At 43.4% G+C, this 21,840-nt stretch overlaps 1 protein-coding gene across 3 annotated transcripts in view; it reads right to left on the minus strand.

The window, feature by feature from the left end:
* Positions 1-20,183, minus strand: part of UPP2 (uridine phosphorylase 2) — a 34,216-nt gene extending 14,033 nt beyond the window's left edge. For 2 of the 3 annotated variants that reach the window (XM_090045681.1, XM_090045680.1), the window contains exons 1-4: positions 19,896-20,183; positions 17,883-18,000; positions 15,340-15,498; positions 1,772-1,886 (exon numbers count right to left, since the gene is read on the minus strand). In XM_090045681.1, coding sequence (XP_089901807.1) covers positions 1,772-1,886; positions 15,340-15,498; positions 17,883-18,000; positions 19,896-19,921 — 418 coding nt within the window. In that variant the 5' untranslated portion in view covers positions 19,922-20,183. The remainder of the gene's footprint in view (positions 1-1,771; positions 1,887-15,339; positions 15,499-17,882; positions 18,001-19,895) is intronic. The other variant, XM_090045682.1, reaches the window with a different exon arrangement.
* Positions 20,184-21,840: the final 1,657 nt, after the last annotated feature.

The following is a 21,840-nucleotide window of genomic DNA, read 5'->3' on the forward strand; positions in this document are numbered from 1 at the left end:
CCCCACTTACCTCAAGGCTTTGGTCTCCATCCCCCAGCCAACCTAGTTTAAAGACCTCCTCACTAGGTTAGCGAGGCTGTCTGTGAAGATGCTCTTCCCTCTCTTCATCAGCTGGGTCCCATCTCTTCCCAGCAATCCTTCTTCTTGGAAGAATATCGCATGGTTGAAGAAGCCAAAGTCCTGCTGGCAACACCACCTGCACAGCCAGATGTTGATCTGCAGGATGCACTTGCTCCTGCCTGGCCCCTTTCCCTTGACCGGAAGGCTTGACAATAGCACAACCTGAGCACATCACTTCTCTGTGTAGTCAAAGACAAGCTATCGGGGTGTTTGACAATGCTGCCATCAGTGTTCCCTGCTGCTGTGTAGTTTTCTTATTTGTTGCATGTGCATGGGCAACCATTTTGCCATTAGTTTCTGAAGCCCTGTGAGGAGAGATCGAGGGACCTGGAACTCTTCAGCCTCGGCAAGAGAAGCCTGAGAGGTGACCTTGGTAGCTGCCTACAAATTCATTGGGGGGCAGGGGAAGCAGCAAGGAACAGGAGATGCTCGGTTTACCAGGGCACCCCTTGAAGAAACTAGAAGCAACAGCCACAAGCTGATGGAGAGCAGATTTAGGTTAGACATCAGGAAGAAACTTTTTATGGTAAGAGTTGCCAGAATCTGGAATGGCCTTCCAAGGGAGGTGGTGCTCTCCCATACCTTGGGGGTCTTTAAGAGGATGCTAGATATGCACCTGGCTAGAGTCATCTGGCCCCAGCTCTCCTTTCCAGGGCAGAGGGTTGGACTTGATGATCTACTGAAGTTCCTTCTGACTGAAACATCTATGAATCTATGAAATATCCTTGTAGCTATTGGTTTGTATGTACCTTGACTTAGGGTGAAAGGAAAGGCATATTTAATGTTATTTCCCACTGTATCTCTTAAGACCTGTATTGCTAAAAGACAAAAGAAGTTCTTGTGCTTTAGCTAATTCAGTAGAGGCTTGTGGTTTCTGACCATGCTGTTCTGCACCTGCCATGACATTCTGCGTGACCTTTGTGCACATGTGCAACAGGGTGAGAACGGTGACGTTCTAAGCACTGACAGGTCAGATAAAATACATGGTGTTTTTTCATAGATCTGAGCCTGAAGTGCTTATGCAAACACAACTATCGCGGAGGCCATAGAACATTTGCCAGCATCCAGGCCAAGCAGGCCTTCCGTGGTATCCAGTGTATAACGATGCCAATTCTTTTTTGAAGTTTCATATGAATTCATATTTTTCTAAATTCCAGGTCACGGGGTAGCCCTATTGCAAAGAAGGATTTCTGTTGGTGCCCTGTCCTCAATGAGTTCTTCATAGTTTTTACTTTCATTCTTAAACTGTAACCGCCCTGGAACAAGAACTGTCTCTCTAATCCCAATCCTGATGAGGACCTTAAATGCCAATATGCTGGATAACTATTTTTATTTAACTGAAAGACGTTCCATTATGGCTTAAAAATGTGAGTGCATTGAGAGGTTTCAGAAAGTTGGAGCAAATCCTGTCAGGTGGTTTGGATTGTTCAGATATTTTAGATCTCGAGATCATCATGTGTTATGAGAATGTGTGCTTCTGCTATGCCAGGCATTACAACTGTGCTGTTTGGTGACCTGAAATAAAATATACTGTTGCTTTGGTATTTGAAAACCTGAACAAATATGAAAAGCTCATAATTACATGACCGATTGCCTGGATAGGTTGGATTAACATCCTTCTTGTCTGTCAGTAGCAAAACTGGTCACTCACCTAAGCCCCCAGAAGTACCGATGCGTATAATAGTAACACCCCGGCATTTTGCATGGTGTAGTAATTTGATTAATTCATGAAGCATAATAGAAATGGAAGGAATACCCATCCCATGCTATTGAGAGAAAAAGAAATAAAAACCATCATTAATCATCATTTTTGTTTAAACTTATTTATTTACCTCAAAAATACCTCATAATTATAATACATAGGTGGAGGTATCCTGCTTCAGTGAAGTCAGTGGAATTGTTTTTCTGTGAGCAAAGCATAAGCCCACAGAACATTATTCTGGGTTGGGTTGGGGTGGGAGCACGTCAGTGTCAGGACTTCTGAATTATGTTCTGAGGCCCCTCCTTCTGCCATAACAGCAGGAAGAGTAATACAACTAATCACTTCCTGTCTGCTCCTATTATGCCCACTCTGAGCACGCCTACAGGGATGAACAACATGGAGAGAAGCCCACAGGAATAAATGGCAAGAGGATGAGCATCCATTTTGGCTTGCATTTTCCTCTGGTTATCCTAGGGAGTGATGCCACACAACAAGCTTTTTTTGGAAGTGACTTTCTTTTATTCTATGGACAGTGCCTGATACTCTGATTTCTTCTGGGGTTCGCTGGGGCTTCTGTGGTGGTCATCATAATTAAGAGGCCATAAACCCACCCTGAACTGTTTCTACCCCAGGGAGCAACAAACACATTAAGTTCAGTGTCTTTCCTGCACTTCAGCACTTACATTGCCCTAAGCCCCAAATAGCTGATGGTGGCGGGATCAGCTCAGGGGTGCATATCCTGTGACAGTTTTTCTGGCAGTATGAATGGAGCTTTTCTATACCCAACTGAACCTTGATTGCTAATTCACCCTCTCAAGCCACTGGCAATTATCACAAGATAAATACACCCAGGCTGTTTCCAGTAGATGAATTATCAGAATATAACAGAAATTCTCATTAGTCCATAAATGTATGACCATGTACTTCCATATTTCATGCTTCTTCAATTATTGCAGATCTTTGTGTATAATATTCTGATTCTCCTCTGTATTGGAAATGCCTCCTAAATTTTCTTAATCAGCAAACTTCATTAGCATGCTCTTTATTAGCACATTTTTGAGGAAGTATTACTAATGACATTTTAGTACCATTTAAAAAATATTTCCAAGACCAGCTCCACTGGTAACCTCCCTCCAGCCTAATAGTTCCTTTTCAGCACAATCTATTGATGTCTCCCTTCAGCCAATTCCTTATCCAATTTACAAGTCTTGTATTAATTCCTGTCTTTTCTGGCTTAACTAAGAATTTCATGGTAATGCCATAATAAATGTTTTACTGAAATCCAGTTAAATTAGAATCACTGTGTTTCCCATGTCTAGAAAATCAATCTGTTATGACCTGCCTTTGGAAAATCCATGTTGCATTTTATACCATAGCCCATTTACTGACATGTCTTTAATTATTCTTTCCTTCACCATTTTGTTTTAAAGTCTTGAATGCTACTTAGATCAGACTAACAGGTCTATAGTTGACTGGATTGGTTCTGTGCCTTTTTGAAACACAGTCCTGGCAGATGTTACAGTTATGATGCAATTAACATGTGAATCATGCCATAAATAGCAACACTGCTACATGGTAAAGTCAATGTGTACTGGAATAGTATAGCAAATGAGCCACATAGGTGATCAGAGTTTGGTTACGGCTTTGTGGCTTATTTGTAACCGGCCTCAGTTGAACATGTGGTATAAGGGGGCTCAGGATCCTCACTCTTAGCTGAGCATTGATCTGGCATGAGAAAGCCCCAGGATCTGAGACCACCCCTGTCTGATCAGAGGGTTCTGACTGGGAGCAATTCTGGGTCCCATACCTGGCTGCTTCCTGTCTGATCCCAGGAGGAAGATGGGAAAGGTGTGACATTGGGAAGCATCACCCAATTGTTGGGCCCATGGCATCCCAGGCCTTTAAAAAGTAGGCAGACACCTGGGAATCTCAGCTTTCTAAAGTTTTCAGGGTATCCATGGAAGCTGGAGAGTGGGGAGCTCCCTGCTCTCCAGCTTCAGGCACTGCTTCATGGTACATGCTGATGGCTAGAAAATTATATTTAAAGGTTTGTTTTTAAGAATTGGCTTGTAGGTAAAATACATATACATTAGAGCAGGGGTTCTCAATGTTTGTGTGCCCAAGGGCACATTCGAATTTAAAAGAAAAAGCAGCAGGCATCAATATGACAGCATTTTTGTTGGAATAATGATTTTTTACTGATCATGAAAATGCATGCAGGCACCTAAATAAACCTCAGGGGGTGCCATGGCACCTGCAGGCACCATGTTGGGAACCGCTACATTAGAGCAGTTGGTTTAGGGGGACTGCAAGGGTTAATTGGTTTCAAAGAGCCTATTTGTGACAAAGTGTCATTCAAGGCCCACTGTGTATGAAGTAGACACAGGCTGGGAAATTGAAGACATGTAGCACACCGTTCCATAACATGAAATAAGGTGGTATTAGGTCTCAGTGCCCAACTGCAGAGCCCCTGGTATTTCTGGTTTTGGTGGACAGACCAAATTAAGGCACTGGTAAATAACCAAATTAAGATGTATGCATATGATGGGTTTGTGAAACAAGGGAATATGTTGACAGAACAAAATGTGGACAATATGAAAACCACAGAACTGATCATTGATGCCCAGAGATGAAGAGTCATCAGAGGGGACAAAGGATACAAAAGGAGGAGCAGCAAAGGGTCCCAGAGTGGGGAACCCGAGGCCACCATGGACAGAGGGCACACCACCAATCTGTCTTGTCTACCCCACAGGAAGAGATGGGTTTTGTCCCTTTACCTGCTGACTGCTGACATTCAAGAAAGAACCACAGGGTGAAGCTCATGTACTGGCCAGGTATACCTTCCATATGTGACAGCCCTAGGACTGGCAGATATAGAATTGTTTGCTTTGCCTGCATTGTTCTTATCTGCTATCACTGTGTATCAATAAAATTAGCCTGTTATCGAATGGAGAAGTCATGGTCAGTCTGAAGGTTTGGGTCCACCTGGAACAATGTATCTGGGCCATAAAACTGACACATGGCTGCAGCTGGGCTGCCCAGCCCAGGGCCCAGCCCAGGGCAACACTGCATCTCTCCCTGATCCCTGCAACCTACTGGCAGGTGGGTTGTTTAAAAGTCCCCTGTTGCTGGGAACCAGGGAGCTTCTCCCCAGTGCCTGGGTCCAACTGCCTGGGAAGGTTTAAAGAGTACAGTTGCAGCCCTGCTGCAGTCATGTTTTTGTTTTTTGTTTCGTTTTTAAGTCCCTATGCGCCAGGACCCAGTGTGGAGCTAGAGAGCTGGTGGGTCCTGGCTCCTCAGCTTCTGCTCCTATGTTGCCCTGGGACCTTAAAGTGGGTTTGCACTTGAGCTACAGGCACATTTTTCAAAAGTCTGCAGGTGCTGGGAATGAGAGACTGGGGGCCAGTCCCTGGGTTCCAGCACTTGGGGAACTTTGAAAACATGGCAGTTGCCATGTAATTGGGATCCAACTAATTTTATGTCATATCCCAAAATTGTGACTCCTGACATGCACATGTGACATGGTAGGGCACACAAGTGTTAGGAATGGGCACAAAATCAGTCAGATCCCAATTGCATGAGTAAATTAACAAAATTAAATTTTGCTATTCTCCAGTTTTCAGGTAACACTTTTTGACTTGACAGATTTATTAAGAACCCTTCCCATCTGCTTTCCTACCTATCACATGACATCCTTTTGTGTCCTAGTTCTTTCAGCATTCTAGGCTGGAATTTTCTGGTCTCCTGATTGGAACACATTGAGTGAGTTTTGCTTCCACCATGGATATGGTAAGTTCTATTTCCATATGAGTGTTTCCTTTAGCAGCCCCTAGGGTCAACACAGTCATACTTTCTGAAAACTGAGTCAAAGTATTTATTGAGCCTTTGGGCTATCCCTTGATTATTTTTTATTTCTAACTCATCCTCACTGTTTAGCTGTACAGCTTCTTTGTAGCTTGTTCTCATTTTATTCATACTGCTGAAGGTCCTTTGCTTTCTGTTTTAATCACCTTTGCAAAGCCTAACAGCTTGATTTTGGCTATTCTTTATCTCAACATTTCCTAATATTTTTTTCTCCTTTTTTCTGTTTCATGTGCATTCTCTGCTTTTTCCTACTATTCTTTTTGAAGTGGCTATCCTTTTTGAGACAATTAGCGCTGAAAACCTTCCCTATACTTTTTTTCTGAAGTTCTAGATAGTTTTCACAGCTTTGATTTAAATAAATGTCACACCTCCTCCATATTCAAATCCCTGAACCCTTCAATACAGTTGACATCACTAGCTCTTTTAATGTATCAAGAATTATCCTTTTGAAATAAAAAGCCTATTTTCTTGTTTAAATCTCAGTTGATTTCTTCTGAATCAACTTGTGATCACTTGCACTGAGATTATTTTCTACAACCACTGCTGACCTTATCACTTAGCAAATCAAGACTTAAAATAGCATTGCCTCTTATTGTTTCAGGGATGTTTGGTAAAGAAAGCTATTGGCTACTACATCCAGGAATAACTGGGGGTTACCACCATTAGTAGTGGTATCTGTGGGCTTGTCTACATTTGGGAGCCTCTGCTGCTATGATTGAACCTCCATAATTATGTTGGGGAAAGTTCCCTCACAGAGACAGCATATATCAGAGGAAAGTATTTTTCTCCTGGCACAGCTGTACTCTAATGACAGAGCTAACTTGGTAGAAGCCCTCTTCTGTTGGCATAACAACATCAGTATCAGGGCTTTTGCAGGCATAGCTATGTTGAATAGCATGTGCACTTTCACACCCTTAGCCAACACAGCTGTCAGCAACATGTCTGTAGTACAGACCAAACTTCTATATCTGGGAAGTTAGTTTCCCATCATGGTACAATTACTAATAGTATTTATCTATGAAATAATATGATAGCTCTCTATTCACATCCAAATCTTGTGCTGGGGTCTACAGCAGACCCTTACCATCTCCCCAGGAGAACCACTTCACTAAGGTGAGTTTGGCTCAGATTCTCTAGTGAACAGGCTCTCCCTTCTTTTTTATAATCTGTCAGGTTATTCATGTATAGCCATTTCCCATGTCCCAATTTGCTGGTCTGCCATGTTTGTTAGTCCTTCGATATCATTTTACATGTCCTGCAAAACTAGTTCTAATTCCTTTATTTTATTTCCAAGTCTCCTGGCATTAGTTTATAAACATCTGAGTTGTTTCTCACTGATATAATCCCTTTTTTAGATTAGACTACCATATTTACCCATATATGGCAACCCTAAATATAAGATGACTCCCCCCTGTCCCTCTCCTCCAAATTAGAATCTATACATGGAAACATTTTCCCTACTGTAGCAGAGGAAGGGGTGCAAATTCAAGGTAAACTTCCAAAAATTTGATTTTATATCTGGAAAATTAAAACAAATTTGATGCCAACAGCCCCAAGCGCTGTCCCCAGCAGGAATAAACAACAAGCAGCAGCCATGGCTCAGTGATGAGTCCTACTGCACATGGGCCAGGGAGGAAGCCAGGGGCTGGTGGAGGATGGTGCCAACAGGAAACAGAGTGAGACAGCCATTTGTCTGACCTTTCAGATAGTCCCTTTGTTTTCTGTGCTATGCCAACTTGTTTCCCCTGCAGCTCCTTTCCCCATTTCTTCCTATCAGATGCTGCTCTCCCTGAGCACATGGAAGTGAGCGGCAAATCTGAAAACGCTGATCTAGAAATACACATATCTATAGTAATTTACACATAACGAAATTACTACAGGTACTCATAGACTTGCTTCATCCAGAATTGATGCAGTGTACCTTTTTTGAAACTGCTGCATGTTTTTAGCACAGGTACTCCATAAAATATACTTTTAAGCAGCACTTCTGTACCAACTTCTAGATAGTACAAACTATGCATGATATTAGCCCAAAGCCAAAAGGCTCTTGATTTACCATACAGCTCATTGGGCTGAGACCCATCAGAGTCAAAAGGGTTCCAAGCCATGGTGATCCCATAGCCCAGCACTGTTAAGTATCTGTGTGTACTCCAGCTACTCCTCACAAAGGAGCCATGTGCTAATTAGCCCCCACTCATGACTGGATCCAGGTGTTCTTGTCATGAGTCCTGGGATTCTCCAAAAAATTATATTCAGATGAAGTGCCGGGCAACCTGGTGTGGCTCCATCTCATGGCGAGTGGGGTCACATTAATCATACGTGACAGGCTGAGGCAGTGGGTATCAGGGGGATTCTGGGTAAGCTGTTTTGGGCCCTATTCAGTGATATTCTCCAGACATATAGGGCTGGTTGTAGCAGGACTACCACTATCGGAGCCTCTCTGGGTGTGGCTCCACCCTCCTGTAATGGGCCAACCAGCTGCTTACTTTCCTGCCATGCCTTAATCTTATTTGATTAATAGATTGTTGTAATCAGTGGGAGGCTGCCCATTTCTATGCACCCCGATGACAGGGGGCGCTACCTGCAGCTCCTTTTCCTCCCCTACACTGCAGCCCAAGCCTCGCAGATGGTGCTGATGTGATCTGACCTGGGCCCTGTTATGTCTTGGCCCTCCTTTTGCTCTCAGGGCTCCCCACTGCCTCCTCTCTTTTTCTCTCGGGGCTCCTCACTTCCCCCTCTCGTCCTTGGGGCTCCTCATTGCCCCCCTCTTGCTCTCAGTGCTCCTCACCACCCCTTCTTGTTCTTGGGGTTCCTTGCTGCCCCCTTCACTCTAGGGCTGGGGCCAATGCACCCCCCCCCAAGATACTGCACCCTCTCAGGCGCCAGGACTCCCACGCTACTGTGGAGTCCCTATGAAGCCTTCTCCAACCCCTAATGGCCTCACCCGGTCCTCCGGTAAACAGTAAACACAAAGCACAAAGCCCCCAGGCTATAACATAAAACTAAACCGTCCGGTTAGACAACATTTGATCCCTACCGGGAAAAATACTCCAGCTCATGGCAGCAACCAGTGGATACTCATGCAGTCAAATCCTTGCCCTTCTCTCTGCACTGGCTGAGCTCCCCACTCCTTGGCTGCCAGAGGGGAACTGCCATCCTGGCCTCCTGCCTGGGTTTAAGAAGGGCTAAGCCCTGCCCCTTCCTGTCAGCAGGGTTCACTGGTTGCCCCAGCAACCAGCATCTGTGTTACCCTGGTGACTGGTGGCTGCGCCTCCCCCTTCTCACTGCTAGGGGCCTCTCTTGAGCCGTCCCTGTTCTCAGGCGCAGGGCACCTAAGTGCTCTGCGACACTGGTTAAAAATCAGGACTCATCGGAAATGGGAAAGAAAGGCTCAGTCCAGTTGCAGGTGGAAGAGGAAGCAGAAGTGTACCTTTCTTGGTAACAAGGGCATACTTTTGTCTCATATTCAGCTTATTGTCCACTGTAGCCCCCAGGTCCTTTGCTGCAGAGCTGCTGCCCAGCCAGTTGGTCTACAGCTTGTACTGGTGCATGAGATTGTTCCATCCTAAGTACAGGACTTTGCACTTCTTCTTTTTGAACCTCATGAGATTTCTTTTGGTGCAATTCTTCAATTTGTCAGGGTCTCTCTGAATCCTAGCCCTACCCTTCACTGTATCTACTACTCCCCCAGCTTGCTATAATTTGTAAGGGCAAAACTTCCCAAAACCTTCCTTATGACTTTTCAGTCTTTGAGCCATCTTCATTATCATGCTATGCTTTGAAAGCCTGGAAGATTACCTGAGCCCTCCACTTCTTTCAGCATCTCCAGTCTGTCGGTATCACTCTTAATTCAACTCTGTCAGCATCAGTGTCATTTGTGAAGAATTATCAGTTGTTTTTTCCCTGATCTGATTTTTTTAAATCTTTATGTGCACCTCTTATCCTTTATCCTGGAAGACAGCACACCCTTTCATTTCTAGATTGTCCCTGGTGACAGCACTGCCAATCCTTCCCCCAAGGAAGCTATATATAAATGTTTTCCCAGTGTTGGTATGAACCTCAGTTCCTCTCTTTTCTATTATTCCTTTTGTCTGCAGATTTCATGCATGGTTTCACTGAAAGTTGAGAGTGGACAAACAGAAATTTTGTCGTGAGCCTTCAGCAACAGTGATTATTTTTAATGGGTCATGAATGGATTTTAGATAAAACGTGCTAATTTTTCTTTCTACATGCATTAAAACCATGATAGAACTGATACAGAAATAAAACTAAACCTGGGGGTCTGACTTCAGAACTTGTCCCAGGGAATGAAAGTTTCTGTGGGTGCCACAGTTTGTATACAATCATCTTGTATCATACAATCTTGTTCCTCCTGAAGCATTGGTCTTTGGCTTTATCCATTGTCTCTTCCTCTCTTGTGGGTCTAGTCACCTCCCTGTCTGACTTCCTTCAGTTTCTATTTCCCTTTCTTGCTCTCCAGAGTAGTAACTCTACTTCTTGTTCCTAATTTTTATATTTCCTCCTCCTTTCTTGTGGCCATGTACTTCTATAGGCCATGTTCACCATCAGGTGTCTTGTCCTCTTGTTCAGGTATCTAAAAACCTTGAGTTGTCCATGAAGTCTCCTTCTCTTTCATGTCTCCAAATCCACATCTGAATTCCATCATTGTCTCTAGCTGTATTGATACTACTTGGATCTTTTTCTTGCATGAGCTCTATCAGGAGATATTTCATGCATACATTGATTCTTTGTCAGGTACCCTCCCAAGAATATTGTACATTATGCAGCTTCTGCATGCACTCAGCTTCCATGTATCCATCATTCTGTTCCACTGCTCCTCACTCAGTAGCCATTATTGTCTTCTCTTCTTAGTCCCTACTTTTCAAGAAAAAAAAGGAAAATTCCCCATCCTCGCATACAAATGCCCCTATTTCCTGCTCTCTGTTTGCAGACCCAATTACATTTTCAAAAACCTGAAGGAAGGTGCTTCCAAAAGGGCAGAGTTTATTTTAATGTATATAATAATGTATATATTTCTTTTTCTGCCATGTTCTCTTTCCAGTTTTTGGTCATATAACCTGAGTCTTATGAAGTTTTGATTGTAGTTTACAATATAAATATATTATATTCCTATTTTTCTTCTACAACAGCCTGAATTCCTTGCCAGTACCTTTTAAAAAGTTGACTCTTATTAAAAAGATACAAGCCAGGGATGTTGCAAAAATCCCTGGTATTTTTTTAACTTACTTGCATCTCTCAGCAATTCACAAAAAAATGTGGCATCTGTGATTTTGGCAAAAGCTGTCAGCAAAACATCCAAGAGGGAAGTTGTCAGAAGTTGAATCCTACTTACCATCCAGACATGCAGTGTAGAGCATGCAGGGGAAAGTTGTCCCTTACCTAGCCCATACTTAGACAGTAGTTTTTCTCAATACCTGGACAGGCCAACTACAATATCTGGGTCAGGGGACATAAAATAACAACAAATACCTTGGAATCATCAAGGTGTGTACTTTGGTAGCCCATGACCCTGAAATTATTACTGTCACCCTTCTTTCCTTTCTCTCTTTTTATTGTTGCACAGCCACTTGTTATATCTTGTCTTAGGCCTTGTCTATGCATACCCTAGCATTGGTTTAACAAATAGTCTTTTAACCTAGTAAAGCTAAATCTGTCCCTGCTGGTGTATAGGCAAGGCCTTATACTGGGAACCCATTCTGCTAGTGACACACTTGTTACTAGACTTTAACCAGACAGAGCAGTAGTAAATCTGTTCCCAGCTAATTGTCTTTTCTATATCTGTTTTTTTTAAGGCAGACACAAGTGTGTCACTTCAGTCACACAAGTGGTCCAATTGACTTCTCATGTGAGTGTAGTTCAAGGCTACTCTTCTGAGCGAAGTAACGTATGTATGTAAATGACTGATGGATTGACTCCTTGGATTATAAACTCTTAGCAAACAAAAGCTGTCTTCATTTTTTTAAAATTTGTATAATGCCAAACATATTGCTGCACTTAACATGGTTCAATACGACATGATTCAAATATAAGACTGTTCTTATAAATCAGGGTCAGGTAATTATTTTGGCTGGAGGGCTGCTTAATGAGTTTTGGTGAGCTGTTGAGGGCTGCAAGGATAGCTCCTCCCCTTGAGGGGTGCCCTGCCCCCTGGTTGTCATCTTGGGACCAGAAGTCCCTCCCCTAACCCCTGACCTTTGCCACCAGAAAAGCCTCCCCTTGATTCTGGATGTACTCCTTTTGGGTTTGCCATCTTAAAACCGGAAAAAAACAAATGATATACCAAAAATCAAACATCCACAATAACATACTTTAATTTTATTTTAAAAATACATTTTTATCCTGATTTGTGTGTGTTTGCATTGTGTATATACAGGCGATTGCATAAGAGCTCAAAATGAAGTCTTAGTCTTGTATATTATGGGGGTGAATGGGTGGAGGGGTATAAGTGAGTGGATATAGGGTTTGTGGAGGGCTGTGGGTGTGTGTGTGTGAAAGTATGTGTGGATGTGGGTGAGTATGGGAGGTTTGTGAGGGGGATTTTATGGGGATGTGTGGTGTAGATGGGTATGGGGTTTGTGGGGGCTGTGGGGTATGTGGAGGGAGAGGGTGGCTGAGGGTGTATGTCTGGAGGGGTGGGGTGGGGTGTGTGTGGGGAGTGTAGGTGCATGTGTGGTGAGGTATGTGCAAGGGGCTCCACCCCCAGAGGCACTCGGTTGTGTGTGTACGTGGGGGTGCATGTGAGGAGGTGTATGGGATTTGTGGGGGGGTTGCAGGTGAGCGCAGTGTTTGTGGGGTGTGTGACTGTGTGGGGGGAGGGTGTGGTTGTAGGGCTTGTGGGGGAGGGTTTATGGATATAGGGGGATGTTCATGGGAGTTGCCCCCCACCTATACCTCGCTGAGCCACTCAGCACCTGCCTCTGCCCTGCAACACCCTGGAGCCCATGCACACTGCAGCACCTCCCCACCACTGCCAACAGCCAGCGCACAGCCCCCGCCCTATCCCACACCTGCTCCAGAATCACCCTGGCAGGAGCTAGTCAGCCAGAACCCACGCACACAGCCCTGACTTCAGCCTGCCCCATGCCTGCTCCACACCGCCCTCCTGTGGCATGTCTTGCCACCCCCTGGGCATGCCCGTGGTTTGGGCAGGTCCATGGCTAGACTGCCTTTCTAGGCAGCCCACGCAGCAATGGTTCCTTCTGGCTGCTGCTGCTGCTAGCCCCAGCTCCGTGGTACTGGTAGGGACCCACGCACACAGCCCTGACCTGGCCCACCCCCCAGACTTGCCAGTGCTGAGCAGTGGCAGCAGCAGTGACTGCTGGCGGAAACGGATCCTCAATGTAGGGGAAAGCGGCCCCTCCCCCTTGCCACTGCTGGGTTCTTCCTGGTGTATCTGCCTGGACCCTGTGCTGGGCTGCTCTGCATCTCTACCCCCTCTGAGCTGTTCAGCAGGGCAGCGGTGGCAGTGCAGAGCAGCCGCAGGGCAGCCTGGAGTGGGCCCTGGGTGGCTGCAGTGGGAAGGGCCTGGCAGTGGTGCAGGAGTGGGGGTGCTGCTTTTCCCCCATGCTGAGGAATAGTTTCTGCCCAGCAGCCACTGCTGCTGCTGTTGCTCAGCCTGGGCAGGTGAGTCCAGAGCAGGCATAGGGTGGGCTGGGTGGGGGCTGTGCACATGGGTCCCTGGGGCCAGTGGCAGTGGCAGCCGGAAGGAGCCGCTACTGCCTGGGCTGCCTGGAAACCCCCAGCCCTGCTGCATGTCCAGAGGGCGGCAGGACGTGTCACAGGCGGATGCTGCCTGGACCAGGTAGGACCAAGGGACTCACCGCAGGCTGGACAAAGCCCTTCCAGATCTGGTCCATGGGCCATATTTTGCCCATCCCTGTTATAAATCATGGTCCTTGGTGTAATCTAGCTTATCTTGAAATCCATGATCCATTGGATCAGGATTGGGCTCCTTGCCTATTAAGTGTGAACCCAGCCTGTTTCACGAGAGCTTGGGAAAGGGAAATTCATGAGCCAAGGTATGTGCATCTCCTCTAGTGCTGGTATTGTAGAAGTGGCGATATAAATCAGAAGCTGTGAGTGGCAGCAGCAGTTTATCACTAAGCTTATTAAAGTGTAAATTGTAGCTTTTTAGAATGACTGTATGAGTTTACTTGTAATAATGGTTTGAGGAGAAAGCAGAAAAGTTGCCTGTGGATTAGTCAGTTATGAACTAAAAGCAAAGACCTGGGAGTCAGGTCATTCCTAAGGCAGCATGCCAAGTAACTGTGGGCAAATCCTTTAACCAAGGCAATTATCCTGTGCCTTGGATAATTATGCTGACCTATGTAAGAGACTATTGGCAAGATTGATTAATTAGCGTTTGATTAATTAGTTAGGGGTTCTTCTGATGGTAGGCATAACAGAAATGCAGACAGTATGAGTGAAACTTAGATATTTCTACCTTGTCAATCCTTGACACAATATGAGATGGAAGAAAATGACTTGCTGTGGTAATATCTACTTTTAAATCACTTGCCAACCTGCAGGCACGCTGAACTCTACTGTTATATCTATATGCACTGCCTGCAGGAAACAGCACATCAGGAACGATGTAGCAATATCAGTTCCTAGACTTTCTAATGCACCTGCACTTCAGAATGCCCCAAAGTTTTCTGCTTTGTTGAAATTGGGGACTTTATGGCTTAGAAGACAGGAAGAGGCTTTTAATTCTCAGAGTTTGTCTATATTGCACTCAAATGTGTAATGACCACCTATATAAAAATGCTCCAGCTTATGCTGCACTAGGTTGTTCAAGTACTCTTTACAGTGCTACTGCAGCAGCCCATGCAAACATACAGGTTCCTAGGAAGCTACTGTCTTCTGTCTGCTTAGTGAGTTATACAAAATGAATTTTGTAGACTATTCCATTCTCAGTGGCTAAAAGTCAACATTAAGAAAATACCACCATAACCGATACATGCGGTCAATGTAAGTACAGAAGCCAACAAGAGAAGGGCATGGATACTTAATGAGCCTCTCCTGTGGGTGGTCCCTGCATATCAGGGCTAAATCGTATTAGTTAGGGAAGCTGGAGAATGCTTTTTGCAGTTATGCTTCTTCAATACCACTCCTGTACAAACAGCTCCACAAAATAACTCTACACAGTAAAATTACTGTGCCAGGGAGTAGTGCCCTCAAGCATGCTGTCCTGCTCTGGGCACATTGTTTCTTCAGCCAGAAGCAGAGTAGCTAGCCCTCCAAGACTATGGGTGGGCTGATTCATTACCATTGCTGAGTGACAGTGCCAATTAGCCCTACCCCCATATAGTCCAGTCCACTAGAGTTCCATGTAGCGATTACTACATGCCCCATGTTTTGGAGGCAATCTGCCTGGTAGGCTGAGGCATACCTGAAGTTACCACTACTCCCTAGCTTCCATGTGAATGTAAAGTTGCTGAAAGCTGCTGTATGGACAGTCCTGGATGCTAAGTATCCAGAGCAAATATGGCCATGGTCTCCAGGGTTGTCTATACAACAATTTCAGCAGCTTTAAATTCACGTCTGCATTTAAGGAAGAATTATAAACAACGTACTAAGTCCTTCAGTTGTTGCTATGCTGCAAATAGAAGTATACATTATAAAGTACTTACACTGACAGAGAGCACAGGTCCAACTTTGTACATAGAGTACCGATCTGTCCCCGCACAAATATCTTTCACATCTTTCCCATCTCCTTCAAATCCAAGTTCTTTGTGCATGAACTGAGCAAAGGCTTTCATTCGATTTGCGCTGCCACCGACACAGACAAACTAAATATAAAATATATAGATACCCATACCATTTTAGCTAGAGCTGGAATAAGACTCAGCCTGCATTTGTAATATTTATAATGATCTGTTTCATCTACTCAGACAGAGCAAATGTAAATGCACGAGTAAACTGACTGCAAGATGCATTTGTCTGCTCATCCAGTTTTGACATGGAAACTGTTTTTAGAATCATGTTGCATTTTACATTATTAAATGTGCTACCATGCTGTCTCAGTTGGCTAATAATTCTAAGACCCTTATCCTAGGATGATAACAATTTTTTGCAATCCATTCCTGCCCTTAAGGAGGACCTGTATTATTCTGGTTCTGAGCATGAAGGTTTCATGGTTGGAGAATGGAAATAGGACTTTGGAAAATGCAATTCTGTTTATATTATGTTTTTCTAAGATATGTATCCCCTAGTGTCTAGGATTTGGTGATAACTTGAAATTTATTTGTTCCTGTCATCTATCTTTCTGTGCCTCAATTTGCTCCTCTTTAAAATGAAATGAATTCCTCTTATTTCCCTGATAGAGGTTCTCTCAGGCTTAGACTTTTAGGGTGCCTATACATGAGCTGGGAGGCTGCCCTGATGTGCTGTGATTAATTGAGTTTGCTGGACAGTGGTAATTACCATGCTTGAGCCAGCTGCTGCGTCTTGTGTATCAGTATCCCCACACTTTCAAAATCATGGCAAGAGTGCTTTAACTAAAGCTTCTTTGATGAGCTTTAGATAAAGCACTGCTGTCACTGTTTTGAAGTCCAGGGATGCTGATACACAAGATGCTCTGGGCACTTTAGAGTGGCTCTTGGAGCTGCTGTAATTAAAGCCCCTCCCAAGACTCCTGGAGCACATGTAAAAATGTTCTTGAAATTTGGAAAAGTAATTTGTGATCCTCAGATGGAAGGTACTGTGTTACTATACAAGTGCAAACTATTACTGTTATATGTTAGGTTCATGACTCGCTTATGGGAGTGAACAAAGCAAACGTTTTCTTTTAGTAAGAACCATACAACATCGGTCTGATAAAATAGGCAGTAACATTAAAAATAGTATAAGGTGTCACAAATACTTGGATACTAATTCCCAGCTGAGTAAATTCAAAATAACTTCAGTGTAATGCATGCACAGCAAAGCAGAAACAGATGTTAGAGTAGCTTGTGGTCTAATTTATTCTCTGAACACTGTCAACTAAGAATTACAGAGCATAGCTGAAGGCTCTGAGACTATAAAGTCGGAAAGAAAAAGGACAAGATTTCACAAATTATTGTATTTTTTTAAAAACCTAACTCTAAATTTCAGAGGCAGCTAATTGTTCAACTCTGACAGTCAGGTTTCAAATCAGGCTGCTCAGACCAGAAACAAAAGGAAGTTTTGGACCACCAACATGATCTCTAGTGGATGCTTGTTCATATTGTAAAACTCCTGCACCTTCATACTCTTAGAAAAAACCTAAGGCTGGAGCAGTTTCAGGTCAGAAATGAAATACATGGCAGGTGGGGGTGGGGAGGCAGGTGGAATGGAAAAGCTAACTGCCAGTACTAGTACTAGGACTTTGCTTTCAACACTTTTGTACCCTAAAAAATATTTTAAGAAGCTTTGGTAAAAAACTGGAGTCATGATAAGTCATAATCAAGTCATATGAGCTCAGATCTCAATTGGGAAGTGCATCATCCTTTATCATTTGTCTCAGGCATACCACAACCAGATATTGCAGGCCTAATGTCCTTCCCCTGTGGAACTCCACTGACGGGCTTATGCTACGTTCTTATGGCAGACCTGAAACTTGTTTTTACTGAGATGTATTTTTTTAAAAGAACTTTTTATTTAGGTTTCTGAGCAGATTAGTGAATCACAGAATTATGTGGGCTTCTGTGTGAAAAGCTCTTGGGATAGAATTGTACCTTTCAGAGCAAAAATTCCTTTGGGAACAGCGGCTGAAGGCTTTCTGGGATATAATTTAGCTCTGCTGTCATGGCAGCAATGGGGCACATCCTTCTTTTCTTACTAATAAAACACATACACTTTGAAATGACACCTATGATGATGAGCCACGTTCATCCCTTGAAATCAATGTTCTTTCTTACACTAAGTCAGTAGAACTACTCCAGGGAAGAAAGTAGCTCATTATGCCTGTTATAAGTTTAGCTTTTGCATATACATCTTTTATTGAGAAAAGAAGGGCAATCTCTATTGCCAAAGCTACAGCACAGTTTCTCATTTGCTTCTCAGAAAGGCAGCATTTCCTTTGGGAGCTTTAACTCATTCTCCTCGAAAGAGCCAAGGAGAATGATAAAGAGATCTGTAAAATCTGTGATAAGAAGGGAGAGGAGGAATGAGATTATTTGTGTTCCAAGTTGTCGCTTTTGCATTTGTTGTTTACCTTTATGTCACCAAACATCGCTGGTAGGTTGTGTGTTTTTGTTCCTAAATCTAAGTGATAGAGAATGTCTTCATCCATCAGAGCCAAATGAGGATTTTTAACATGAACAAACCCATTTCTGGAGGGGGAAAAAACAACTTTTAAAAACCTTTGTGGACAAAGTCAAATCAAACAAGGGAATTCATGACATCTGAGCCAGTATCAGGACTATTGTATAGTAATTTGGGTTGCCTCGTTATAATGCTATGTATGCCCAAGAGACCTAGGCTATGTGTCATAGGCCCAACCACTGGGGAGGAAGACCAGACATTTTCTTCCCATTCTGTTGACGTTCCCCTTAATATAACTTCAGGACTTGTTCACCGTCTCTTAGTCCCCAACACCTTTTACACACTTGTACCACTGCTCTTTTCCCATAGTTGTAATTGGCAAGTAGAAAAGAGTTGTATCAAGGAGCACCCCATTTCTGCCACTGTGGTAGCAGACAGCTGGATCTGGCATTGTCATCTCTAAGGCAGGGCTAAAGTGTGGTGACCACAGAGGAACTCATTAGAAGAGGTCACTAGGTCTCACTAGCAAACTGTAATCACTGTTACAGAAGGAATGAATGGAGTGGACTGCTTAGGCTTCTTCCTCAATACACAACCAAAGGAAGAGGGCAGGATCTTGAGGGGAAGCAAAGTAAAGGGACAGGGACAGATGGGGAAGGATGAAAGAATGGAGGTAGGGAGAGAGACTGAAGTGAAGAACTGAAATGAGAGAGAAAGAGAATAAGGCAATGCTTAGGTGAGAGTAAAGGGAAAAGGTAAAAATGATACAGATCACAAGGGGTGTAGGTTAGGATGAGAGAGATGTAGATAAGCCCAGACACACTGCAGTGAAGGAAGATCAGTACATGTAGGAAAACCTTTGAGGCCACAAAAGGGAGAGGGAAAATGGATGGAAACAAGATGAACAGGCGAAGTTAAGTTCGGGAAAAATCCATTCTGCCAAAACCTAGGACTGCTGCTGCAGGAAGAACAGAAACAGACATCAGGCACTACGGGAACAGAATGGAAAGAACTAACAGCTCAGATCTTAAGTAGGTGAACGAAGTGGGGAGGTGGCAGGCCAGGCCACCCCACTGCGTTCATCTATTCATTCAGCAACAAAGGGCTTCCGTGTTGTATCTATTCCACATAAATGGTTTCCAGGCCTGGTCCTTTCAGCTGCCACCTATATCTGGGATTCAAATCCAGCTTTACCCACGAACTGTCCTAGCCCTTTCATTGCATTCTGCACTGGCTACTGTGCCAGTAACAGCTTGTAATTTACTGCCAAGGCTTTGTTTCTGGTCCCCTCTTGGGTTTTAAGCAGCTGGTTCCTCACAGGCTTCTATTTCGAAAGACTGCAGTAGGCGGACACAGCCCACCTATACTTCCTGCGTTACAGCCAGTGGCTGTTGTGGTAATGTTTAGGGAAAAATATTACTGTTTTAATTATTGCCAGATAAATGGCCAGTGAAATATTTTCACTCTCAGTTAAAACCTTAGAGTTGCATTAATATTTTTCTTTGCATTTATACAGTTATCAGAAAATACCTAAAATATGTTGCAATTATCTCCAAAAAGGTTCTGCTAAAAGAAAAATACCATTAATATTTCCTACTAATCTTAACAATGAGAAAAACCTTAAGACTTTTTTAACACAATTCATCCAGAAATAGATGACCAGTAATATACTTATGCCCTAATTCTGGATTAGTTCATCTAGCAGAGTTTGCTAAACTCTTAACAAATGATGTGATTCCATGCTGTCCCAAATCCCTGTCCCAAATCCCTGAATTACAGCTTAAATTACAATAAAATTACTAAGACAGTAGAGTTCTACTTTGCATTCCTTTTCCAGTTGCTATAATAAATTTAGCAGGACTAAATACCAGTGAAGGTCAATATTTAAATAAAGGCTAGTGCAAAACAGAAAATACACATCTAATCTTATTAAAACAAATCTCAAACTCTCTCCTTTACTTACCCAGCATAACCTTTTTTTTCAGTCATTATGGGTTTGTTGGATTCAGCGAAGAGGGATGTTACGAATTCCCACTTTCAGAAAAACACTCCTTGGTTGACTCAAGGTAAGGAAAATACTTGTTGTTACTTCAGCTGCTAAGTTTTAGGCTCATGTAAGACTATTGGAAGCTGCTCCTAAGGAAGTTAAATACATTCCGAGATAAGTAATGCAACTTTTTCCTTCTGATATATTCTGTTCAACACAAAAGCAATGAAATATTCCTCCTCCTGTGGATGTGTTGTTATTTGTTTGAGAAGGCCCTCTATAGACTGGCTGTTTTTGAAGGTGTGTCACTTCTAACCTTAATTCACCTCCCACTATTATGCTAAGGTAACACAAGGGCCAGGGCTAGTTAACCTCTTGCTGCTGATATATTTACTCATTGCTCAGGGTCCCGAACTTGGCAGTTATCCCTGCATGTGACTCATGTACATTCTGAGAGCAAAAGCAGCTGAGAGTGCAAATTGCCTGCCTGATCTCATAGGGCACTGACAGAAGTGACACTTGTTGTGTGATCAGCCCCCTGAAAGCACTCTACAGCAGTGCCATGACAGAAGTGCATGACTGCAGACCACTTTAATAGTGGCCGATCACACAACAAATTAACTCTCATCTAATGAGGGATCTGATGAAAGTTTGCAGTACCTTAGGGAACTTCTGAGAGGAGACCCCTCAGGGGATTTAGGTGCTATATAAACCTTGCGTAGTTTCTAGATACCCATAAGGCTTAGGCAGCACCTCAGTGCCTAACTGCTCAGACTGGAGCAGTACTAGGCATGCACAGAAGGCTGAACTGAATGTAGAGAAGTTTCAGGCCAAAAAGGGAGATCTCAACTGAGTCTAGGCTCCCCTTGAACAGGTGACTGGGGTATATTGCACTATAGGACCTAAGTGCCAAAAGTTTGCCCAAGTCTTGTGTTAGATGCCTGATTCCTTTTCTGGATCTGGCTCACTCATTCATATTAGAGCCACTTGAAAGTGAAAAATGTGGTTGTCAGTTCCATTAAACTAAGTTCTGGTACAAAGGTGGTACTACTCTATGGTCTGGTAAGCACAGCATTTGCAGCTCAGAAGGCTATTTCGTGATATTTAAGCTCTGTCTCCATGTTCCTCTGTCTACATGATGCAGAAACATGGAATAGGTTGGAAATGAAAAGTCAGGTGGAAGGCAGGAAGAGAACTGAACATAGATTCATTAGGATCATAGATTCTCAGCTCTTAGGAACATGCAGTAGAACAAATTGCTTCATCTAAACCTATAGTGGTTTAGGAGAGACTGATGTAATGATGCATCAGCACTGGAGTAGAAGCTCTTTGTATCAATCAGCAACTGCTTTCACCTTTTATTGTTCTAAAAGATGTTTCTGACAAAATAAAACAATGTAGCCAAATCAGCAGGAAAGGCTGCTTCTAACAGCTTAAACTACAAGATCATCTAACCCTTCCTGAAGGACACTATAAACACTTAGTTCTTTGCTGGGCATTTCTCCCATAAATGTTGTCAGCACTTTGATTCAATTTCAGATGGATGTACACTTGCATTTTAAACATGTGAACTGTCTTTTCAGAACATAAAAAAGACTGAAGGTTTTAGAGCTGCGGCCTGTTGTTACCTGCAACAATATTAAAACCTGTTTTAGGCACTGGCTGGAAGGACAGCAACTTTCCATTTGGGATTTACATTTGACTATTACAGGTGAAAAAGTTGGCTAATTAGGCAAGTGTGGATGATTGGCTACTCCAATGCTTTGAGCTCATAAACATGTCTGAGTCTGTAGCCAACACACTCAATCTGCAGCAGTCTTAGATAATTCTGCTATGATTTATGTGTCCCATGTAGCAGCTCCCTTGGTTATTACGGCAAATACTCATCATTTTATTGAACCACTGAATAGTCATGAAGGAT

The sequence above is a fragment of the Crocodylus siamensis genome, chromosome 4 (genome assembly GCF_052110815.1).
Source record: "Crocodylus siamensis isolate JL-2025a chromosome 4, ASM5211081v1, whole genome shotgun sequence".
NCBI lineage: Eukaryota > Metazoa > Chordata > Crocodylia > Crocodylidae > Crocodylus > Crocodylus siamensis.